The following is a 9909-nucleotide window of genomic DNA, read 5'->3' as shown; positions in this document are numbered from 1 at the left end:
CATGCATGACTCGTTCTATGAAGGCGTTTTATCCTTGTTGTATAAAAAGGGTGAAATGTGTGATATCAACAACTGGAGACATCTCACCCTAATGAATGTCGATTATAAGATTTTTGCAAAGACCATTATGAACAGGATGAGTGACTATTTGGATGTAATAATAGCTAAACAACAAACATGTGCAATAAAGGGAAGATTTATGTGGGACAACTTGAACACATTAAGAGAACTAGTTTTTGATAAAAATGGTGACAGTTTTTACATTGTGGCTTTGGACCAAAGAAAAGCATTTGACTACATCTCAAGAGACTATTTGTGGGAGATTTTAAAACTGTATCAATTCCCTGAAAATTTCATAAACATGATTAAATGCCTTTATGTTAAATCGACGGTTGAAGTAAATGTTAACGGTTCTTTGACTGAACCATTTGAAGCTATGCGGGGTGTAAAGCAAGGGTGCCCTCTGAGTGCAGCCCTATATATTTTATCTATAAACCCACTTGTACAAAAAATCCAAGATGATCATAGACTTAAAGGTCTTCAAATAGGAAAGAACAGAGTCGTGATCTCTGCTTATGCTGATGACATAACTGTATTTGTGAAATCTAAACAAGAACTAGACATCATCTTTGAATATTTTAGCGAGTATGAGCAAGTCTCTGGAGCCTCCTTAAATAAAGCTAAAACGGAATGTGTCTGGATTGGAAATGAAAAAAACAAATTTCCCATAGATGTCCCAGAAGTTCAGCAATTAAAGGTTTTAGGTATATATATAGATAATAATGGCTGTGTCGACCATAACTGGTCAAAAAAAGAAGAAATAATACAAGATGAAATTGATAAATGGAAATCATGTAATCTAAGTTATAAAACTAGAATAAATTTTATTAAAACTTTTCTATTATCAAAAATACTGTTTTTATCATGCATCTTACCTCCGACAGAAGTTTGGGTAAAAAGACTTCATAAAATATGCTGTAATTTCATATGGGATACGACTCGTGAGGTTACAAAACGTGAGCTCCTTTTTAAGAGAAGGGAACTGGGAGGCCTTGGGGCTGTCGATATATCCGTAAAAACTAAAATAGCAGTGTGCAAAATCATCGCGAGTGGTATTGCCAGGCAAACCGAATGGATAGGGAACATCTCTAACTGGAAATCTAAAAAAGGTCCATCGAGGAAAGGAATTCCGTATTATAAACTGATGTTTTCCGACTTCACTGACAAATTTAAAGATCTAAACATCGATTGGGCGAAAGACTCGAGCAAAGAAATATATCTTTTAATTGTTGATCGAGTTTATTGTAACCCTGTGGCTTTCAGAAATTTGGAGGAAGACCAAAACAAAGAATGTCTCCAAAATTTACAGAATAAAATCCTATCTGAACACCTGAGAGATACAACTTGGTTAGTCGCTGTAAGAAGGCTCCCAGTAAGAGCGGTTGTAAAATGGAGCTGTTTTGTAAAAACCAGTAAATGCCCGATGCCTAAGTGTAATGAAGAGGAAACACTCGAACATTTCCTGTTAGAGTGTTATCGCGCTAAAGAAACATGGGCTAAATTAAAAATCATTGGTCTCAATATAGAAATAAATATGAACTCAATTTTCTATGGAATTTTTAAAGAAAATTGTAGCAAGACTCAGCATGACTTCATTTGGTTCATAATATGTTTGACTAAATCTAAACTCTGGAAAACAAGAGCCAAAATGACTATAAATCAAACGTTTATATCCAGTGATGTTGTATTCAAGGACATTCAAAAAGAGCTAAGAAGACTAAAAAGCAGCACATCTTGGTTTAAAGACTCTTCAGTGTGGGACTCTATTTGCGTGTAATTGTACTTTATGTAAGTTTTTTCTCTCCCTTTCTTTCTGAATATGACTTGTGTAAGATTGTGAATTTTGTATAATTTCAATAAAACTCAAAAAAAAAAAAAAAAGCAAGGGTGGTAAAGGACTCGGCAAAGGAGGCGCAAAGCGTCACCGTAAGGTGCTTCGCGATAACATCCAGGGGATCACCAAGCCAGCTATTCGCCGTCTGGCTCGCCGTGGTGGTGTAAAACGTATTTCTGGTCTGATCTATGAAGAGACTCGCGGCGTGCTGAAAGTGTTCCTGGAGAACGTGATCCGCGACGCCGTCACCTACACCGAGCATGCCAAGAGAAAGACCGTGACCGCCATGGATGTGGTGTACGCCCTGAAACGCCAGGGACGCACCCTGTACGGCTTCGGCGGTTAAACGCTCTAACACCGAACGACGCGAACACAGCGGCTCTTTTAAGAGCCACCCACATGTCTAGAAAAAGAGCTGTTCCGTATGGGGGGGGGGAAGGCTTTTTCTTTCGTGAAACATAAGGTATCAAACGCTGTACAGAGATAGCGTAAGTGGTAGATCTATTTGTATTTTTTGTAATAAACTATATATATATATATATATATGCACAGTATTCAATATTATAAACTGTTTGATTAATACGATTTAGAAAATGATTTTAGTATAAACTTACTTCTATATTTCTCTCTCTGTCTCATACACACGCATACATGCATATATAATATAAAACGATTTTTTCTCAAGCCAATTGTTTTTTCATAGTGCACGTTGTCCTGAAAGTACAAGGGCGGGAAGGGAAACAAAGCGTATCGGAGGAAGCATGGAGGGAGGGAGGAAACAGAGTGCAGTAGGAGGTGCCATGCAGGGGGAGGTATCGAATTGTGTCCAATCAAAAAAAAAGGTGTCTTGTCTGGGCGTTATTACCATGTGGGTCTGTAAATAGAGCGGGCGCGAGGCGGGCGCTAGTCATTTACTGTTCGTATACTCGAGGAGCAGCATCATGCCCGATCCAGCCAAGACCGCGCCCAAGAAGGGCTCAAAGAAAGCCGTGACCAAGACGGCCGGCAAAGGAGGCAAGAAGCGCAGAAAGTCCAGGAAGGAGAGCTACGCCATCTACGTGTACAAGGTCCTGAAGCAGGTGCATCCTGACACCGGCATCTCATCCAAGGCCATGGGCATCATGAATTCTTTCGTGAATGATATTTTTGAGCGCATCGCCGGTGAGTCTTCTCGTCTGACTCATTATAACAAGCGCTCCACCATTACCTCCAGGGAGATCCAGACCGCCGTGCGCCTGTTGCTTCCCGGGGAGCTGGCCAAGCACGCCGTGTCCGAAGGCACAAAGGCCGTGACCAAGTACACCAGCTCCAAGTAAAGCGCGTTAACGCCGTCTTCATCAACCCAACGGCTCTTTTAAGAGCCACCCACTTTTCATACAAAGAGTAATTTCCTCTCTTTCGCTTTCTCTCTCGCTGTGTGTGTGAGAGAGAGAGGGAGGGGGAGTTCTGAAGCGCTGCACTCCCGCGGATGTTGAGGCTTTTGGGTAATTCCAGCAGTCTGCTAAATGCAGAGATGAGTAAATCTAAACGGTTATAGCACGGTTTCGGGGGTTGTATAATCTGAGCAATGCAAAATGGGACTTTAGCAGCACAAAGTTATTCGTATTAAGATTGTGGCAACAGGAAGTAGTTGAAAATGGTTTTCTAATAGCACATAATCATTCTAAATCACGGGTGCCAAAACTTTTTCTTGTGAAGGGCCAAAAATCAAACTTGATTGAGGGCTGTGGGGCAAAAGTAGTTGCATTATACCAAACTGTATTATATTAAAATTAAAGTTGCCATGGTTCTCATTTATCATTTCATAATATTTACAAATAAATCAATTAATAGAAAACGTTAGTCTGTATCTGCTTCACTAATGCAGTTTTATTTTCAGAGTTCTATAGTTCAATGAAACTTATAGTATAATTAAAACATAGAACCAATCCCATTTATAATACATGTTCAATACCTACTGCCTGCAATATCAGTGACCTCTAATGAGACACATGAAGCTGGACCTTATTTTTCAAAAGTTTTTCCAAATTGGGATGCAGTGGACTTACTGTCAAAGTCAAGATATTATGGAGGTGAGAGTCAGTTACTTTACATCTCAGTTTACACTTGTTTAAGTTCATCAGACTGAAAGTCTGTTCACAGTGGTAGGTACTGCCAAACAGAGACAGCATCACTTGTGCCTGTTTGCACATCTTTGGGAACCTGTTTGCTGGGACACATTTGTAGAAGTCTGTCAAGGGAAGGGACCTGAACTTGTGTTTGAGTTCTGAATCACACTGAAGCTCAATTGGTTCCATCTGAAGATCATCACTGACTGTGTCCACACTGATGGTGAAAGGTTGAACAAACCACTCAAAGTCAGATGCAGTGTGTCTGAAGTCCTCAAAGCGACTGTCAAACTCCTGGATAAGGTTGCTGAGAACAGCATCATACTCAGGTACCTTCTCTTTCATCATGCCTGCCTCTCTAAAACAGGGAAAATTGGCTAAATTTCCTGGATGTGGAGATGAGCGAGAGAGGAACAGTGTGAGACAGGGAGTGAAAGAAGAGAGAGGGAGGCAAATAGAATAAATAACTGACAAAACGAGGAAATTAATCCATGATAATTTAAGAGAACTTTGACACAAAATTTATCAGCTTGATTAACAAAAAAAACCCAAAGCTGACACCACTGGATATAAATGCTAACTAAATATAGGTATTAATAATAACAATAACTGCACATAAAATTATGGTGCATATTATAATTGTGAATGTTACCTGCTGAGAGATGTCTTCTGAGCAGCAGTACTTTTTGTTTGTAGGCTCTGACGTGATAAAAAAGCTGGGTGATAATCTGGTCTTTTCCCTGGAGCTGAACATTTAAAACATTGAGCAGCTCTGTGACGTCCACCAGGAAAGCCAGGTCAGAAAGCCATTTCTTATCCATGGGCTCTTGAATACTACCAATCTTGCTTTCCTGAAAAGCTCTGATCTCATCACGCAGATCAAAAAATCTCCTGAGAACTTTTCCTCTGCTCAGCCATCTAACCTCCTGGTGGTACAACACATCACCATATTGTGCATCCATCTCATCCGACAGTACCTTGAACTGCAGGTGAGAGAGCACCTTGGAGCGTATATCATTCACAATTTTGACGACGTCACGCATCACATCCACAAGCCCGATGGATTGGGCACATAGCTGTTCTTGATGTAAAATACAGGAAATCTGATAGCTGGCCCGTGTGGCACTTTCTTGAGCTGATGAAGGACGTAGCAGTGCGCTCTGCTCAGATCGAAGTTTAGCAAGCAGCTCGTTAGCCTTCTGTTTTATGCCTCGCCACTGTCCTTTGAGAAAGCTGAAGAAGGTTTTGTTTCATAATGACGGATTTTGTACTCTTTCAAAACAGCAACTGACTGCTTGCAAACTAGACACACTGCCTTTGAGTTGATTTCAGTAAATAAAAAGTCAACTTGCCAAATCTTTTTAAATTTCCTCTTGTCTGTGTGCCAGTGCCTGGATCTCTCCATTATTACCTGTTTGTTGACTGTCGCAATGAACGCTGGCCTTGAAGTATGCATATACATTAAATAAAATTCTAATTCTTATTCTCTACATTTAATTTCAATTTACATTTTTTGTAGCTCAAAAATAATAATAAAAAATGTTAAATTAGAAATGAAGATCAGCATCAATTAACCCCCCCCCTTCTCACACATGGCATGGCGGGCCAAATCAAGTCACCACGGGCCAACTTTGGCCCACAGCCCGTAGTTTAGCCATCTCTGTTCTAACTGTTGTAGTAGCACATAGTCATTTGAACTAAGGTTCAAGAAGCGCATAATAATTCTAAATACTGTTGTAGTAGCACCTAGTCATTCGAACTAATGTGACATTAGCACAAAGTCATTCAAAAGAGTGTTCTAGTAGCACATAGACATTGAAAAGAATGTTCTAGCAGCATGGAATACAACACACACACACACACACACACACACACACACACACACACACACACACACACACACACACACACACACACACACACACACACACACACACACACAAGGCTATAGCGGAGCCTATAGTCACGCGCGCTGTGCTTTACACGGCCCCCAGCGCGCTCTGCTTCCGATACTACACACACCACTCGACAGCTGCAAAGACATCAGGCTCGTTCCCAAGGCTCCTCTTTAACTCGGCCCAGAACGCATACGACGGCCGTGCCTGCTTTTCGCCCGTTTTTACACACCACATCGCGCCAAATGCGCAGCCCGCCGGCTTGAGCACAACGCGCGCCGCGCCTTTTCATGTGCGCTACGCGAGACTGTTGCTGTCTAGTCGGCCTTTTAAGAGCCACCCATATTTTCCTTTAAAGAGCAACAATTCATTTTCAGTCAAGCTTTATGGAATCAAAGCAATACACGTTAGAAACATTCAATAGTATGGATACGCATATCTGCTATATATCATGTACACATGATACTGATTAGAGTACAGTAGAATAGAATCCTGATCGTGATTCCTAAACGTAATTCCTGATCTCCAAAACGATCACAGAATATGTAGGATAACATATTGATACATAATAAATCAATGTTAATGATAAGAATAAATAAATTCAGTATATAGTTGTTACTTCGTGCTTTTGTATGAATATTCCCTTCTGTCTGTTTTCATTCGCGCGCTCTCTCTCACACACACACAAGCACACAAGCACAAACAGGGGTGGGAGGGGTGACGCTGGAATTCGACGGCCTGTTTTTGATTGGCTAATCTGCCACTGCGTTCTTAGCGAATAAGAGATTGGCCGTTTTGTCTATATCACGGAGAGCTCGGGGTGTAACGTTTATTTCGGAGTTGTTGTTAGAACAGATTTGAGCATCAAGATGAGTGGCAGAGGAAAAACCGGCGGAAAAGCTAGAGCTAAGGCCAAGACTCGTTCATCCAGGGCTGGACTTCAGTTCCCCGTGGGACGTGTGCACAGGCTTCTGCGTAAAGGCAACTATGCCGAGCGCGTCGGTGCCGGCGCTCCGGTCTACCTGGCAGCAGTGTTGGAGTATCTGACCGCTGAGATCCTGGAGTTGGCCGGTAACGCCGCCCGTGATAACAAGAAGACCCGTATCATTCCCCGCCACTTGCAGCTCGCCGTGCGTAACGACGAGGAGTTGAACAAACTGCTCGGCGGAGTGACCATCGCTCAGGGTGGTGTGCTACCGAACATTCAGGCTGTGCTTCTGCCTAAAAAGACCGAGAAGGCCGTCAAGACTAAGTAAACTCGTCCACTGCTGCTTTGTCAGTACCCAAAGGCTCTTTTAAGAGCCACCATCTTTGCTTCAAAAGTGCAATTTTACACCCGTTTTTCTACTGAAAGTGTACACTAGAAAGTCAGCACGTTTGAAATGAAAACGGAAGCGTTATACTTTGCTAATAATTATGTGATAACGTTAAGTAGTAGTAGTAATAGTGGTAGTTAGCGTGTTGTCTAAATGAAATCTGAGGGGTGAAATTGTGCACTTTTAAGACAGCATATTTATAAATAAAAAAAAGGACGATAATTTTGTAGTCATGATTTGATACCATATTTAAGTAATGACTATAAGAACAATAGCAGTTAGCGTGCTGGTTAAATGAAGTCTGAGGAGTGAAAATGGTTTGTGACGGCGTTGTGTGTGTTCCTATCGAACAAAGCATTTGTGTTACAGAGAGCGCCAATAGAATAGAATAGTGGCGGACGTCTTGTGTTTCGAACGGTGGCAGAGAAGACGGTCCAATAGTCAACAGGTGACGTAAAACGTTCTATCGAATAGCAGACGAGCGCGTTCGAGACGCCCAATCAGCGCAGGGCGGCGTTATGGCTTAAAAAGGCCGCGTTCGCGCGCGCAGTTTATTCTGTTTTTCTATCCGCGAAGTGCAGAGTTTGACGCTATGGCAAGAACCAAGCAGACCGCCCGTAAGTCCACTGGTGGCAAGGCGCCAAGAAAGCAGCTCGCCACTAAGGCTGCCCGCAAGAGCGCGCCGGCTACCGGCGGCGTGAAGAAGCCTCACCGTTACAGGCCCGGCACCGTGGCTCTGAGGGAGATCCGTCGTTATCAGAAGTCTACTGAGCTGCTCATCCGGAAGCTGCCCTTCCAGCGCCTGGTGAGAGAAATCGCTCAGGACTTCAAGACCGACTTGCGTTTCCAGAGCTCGGCCGTCATGGCCCTGCAGGAAGCGAGCGAGGCATATCTGGTCGGTCTGTTCGAGGACACCAACCTGTGCGCTATCCACGCCAAGAGAGTGACCATCATGCCCAAGGATATTCAGCTGGCCCGTCGTATTCGCGGAGAACGCGCTTAAACCACAACTCCGTCTAATATACACAAAGGCTCTTTTCAGAGCCACTTCATCGTCTCAGAAAACGGAAAATTTTCTTTCTTCGGCAGTCTCAATATTAGAACGTGGTACAGAGATAAAATGACACTTTTATTTATATATATATATGTATGTTTGTGTGTGTGTGTGTATATATATATATATATATATATATATATATATATATGTATATGTATATATATGTATATGTATATATATGTATGTATATATATATATATATATATATATATATATATATATGTATATATATATATATATATATATATATATATATATATATATGTATATATATATATATATATATATATATATATATATATATATATATATATGTATATATATATATATATATATGTATATATATATATATATATATATATATATGTTTAAATGATGTACAAGGTTTTATATTAAATATAGTGCTATGAATATTAATGTTTGTTTATATAGATGAGCCGTTAATTGTGGTTATGTCCGAACAACACAATGCACAGTAATGAGCTGTGTCTGTAAAATAGCCCAAACCTACCTTCAGTTTCAGGCGGCGTTGTGTGTTGCGCTAGATGGAGCTTGACTGCCCTCGTGTGGCCAAACTCGGGAACGGCGATTTTCTAGAAGCGGATTTCTGGGCAAGAACTGTTACATGATATTATTATTAATCTCTCTCTTCCCTTTTGTCCCGTCCATGATAATTATTGTTGTTATTTAACAATTGTAGACATGAGCTCATGTTAAAATGAATAAATAGGGAATAAAATGGTAATAACCATATATATTCTCGAGCGAAATAGACGAGGCCACCTAGGGAACACATGAAGTTATGTAGGAGCAGTGATGAGAATGAAATGACTAATAATATTAAGAAAGACATTAATAATGTTAATATTAGCAATTAATTTGTGTAATTTATTATGATAACTATACTGCTATGTACATGATATAATGTTAATGTGTTAATATGTTTTAAATGTGTGTTGTGTTCTGTCCTTATACCGTGTCTAGGTCAGTCTCCCCGGCGCGCGCGCACAGACATATGTAGTCAAATCGGAGGAGCGAGCCATAAGATCTGTTATGACGTTACGTTCAGAGTTCTGTAAGTTTCCTGATGGTATGCTTGACGGTTGTTCCCTTTATGACGCCGCGAATGTCGAGGTTTTTAAACGTTGTGGTATCTGAGCTGGCCTCTGTATTCATTTGAACGGAGTAGTATTTAATCATTGGTCTATCTAACCTTTTCATGTGGTTAGTTTCTTTGTTTGTTCATCTGTCGTGTTGAAGAATGGACACTGAAATAATATATCCAGATATCTGTACAGCTGCTTTGTGACAATGTAAACTTTAAAAAACCCCGACATTTCCATGTCTAGAGAAGAGGGTGCGTTCTTTAAAAATTAAATCATAATGATGATGCTGTTAAACAGTTCAGAAGCTCCGTGTATTGAACTCGATACGTGAAAACTAGACAATGCACAGTAATAACGCAGATGAGCTGCGTCAGTGTAAAATAGCCCAAAGCTACCTTCTGTTTCAGGCGGCGTTGTGTTGGATGGAGCTTGACTGCCCTCGTGTGTCCAAACTCAGGAACGGCAGTTTCCCTGAAGGGGTATTCTGTTCCAAGTTTGTGGTAGTTAGCCAAGAAATATTACATGATTACTAT

The 9909-nt window shown here is 40.9% G+C and overlaps 4 protein-coding genes across 4 annotated transcripts; 3 read left to right on the top strand and 1 right to left on the bottom strand.

Moving 5' to 3' along the window:
- Positions 1-2784: 2784 nt before the first annotated feature.
- Positions 2785-4086, top strand: LOC128630161 (histone H2B-like). Its single transcript, XM_053678785.1, has one exon. It carries the CDS (start codon positions 2836-2838, stop codon positions 3208-3210), a length of 375 nt encoding a protein of 124 aa, XP_053534760.1. The 5' UTR covers positions 2785-2835; the 3' UTR covers positions 3211-4086.
- On the bottom strand, positions 3874-5045 carry LOC128629972 (general transcription factor II-I repeat domain-containing protein 2A). Its single transcript, XM_053678525.1, has 2 exons — positions 4655-5045; positions 3874-4388 (listed from the first exon to the last, which is right to left on the bottom strand). Exons 1-2 carry the CDS (start codon positions 5043-5045, stop codon positions 3874-3876), a joined length of 906 nt encoding a protein of 301 aa, XP_053534500.1.
- A 1721-nt stretch (positions 5046-6766) lies between these two features.
- Positions 6767-7153, top strand: LOC128629971 (histone H2A). Its single transcript, XM_053678524.1, has one exon. The coding sequence runs from the start codon at positions 6767-6769 to the stop codon at positions 7151-7153; it is 387 nt and encodes a 128-aa protein (XP_053534499.1).
- A 214-nt stretch (positions 7154-7367) lies between these two features.
- Positions 7368-8349, top strand: LOC128630156 (histone H3). Its single transcript, XM_053678778.1, has one exon. The coding sequence runs from the start codon at positions 7806-7808 to the stop codon at positions 8214-8216; it is 411 nt and encodes a 136-aa protein (XP_053534753.1). The 5' UTR covers positions 7368-7805; the 3' UTR covers positions 8217-8349.
- Positions 8350-9909: the final 1560 nt, after the last annotated feature.

Source organism: Ictalurus punctatus, unplaced genomic scaffold, assembly GCF_001660625.3.
Source record: "Ictalurus punctatus breed USDA103 unplaced genomic scaffold, Coco_2.0 Super-Scaffold_100046, whole genome shotgun sequence".
Taxonomy (NCBI): domain Eukaryota; kingdom Metazoa; phylum Chordata; class Actinopteri; order Siluriformes; family Ictaluridae; genus Ictalurus; species Ictalurus punctatus.
The sequence above is the reverse complement of the archived record's forward strand: the minus strand, read 5'-3'. Positions and strand labels throughout refer to the sequence as shown.

Excerpts from the sequence above, each read along its gene's own strand:
- LOC128630161 (XM_053678785.1), top strand. The coding sequence starts at position 2,836 with ATGCCCGATCCAGCCAAGACCGCGCCCAAGAAGGGCTCAAAGAAAGCC.
- LOC128629972 (XM_053678525.1), bottom strand. The coding sequence starts at position 5,045 with ATGCGTGACGTCGTCAAAATTGTGAATGATATACGCTCCAAGGTGCTC. Across the intron at positions 4,389-4,654 it reads CAGAAGACATCTCTCAGCAG|GAAATTTAGCCAATTTTCCC; the intron begins GTAACATTCACA and ends CTCCACATCCAG.
- LOC128629971 (XM_053678524.1), top strand. The coding sequence starts at position 6,767 with ATGAGTGGCAGAGGAAAAACCGGCGGAAAAGCTAGAGCTAAGGCCAAG.
- LOC128630156 (XM_053678778.1), top strand. The coding sequence starts at position 7,806 with ATGGCAAGAACCAAGCAGACCGCCCGTAAGTCCACTGGTGGCAAGGCG.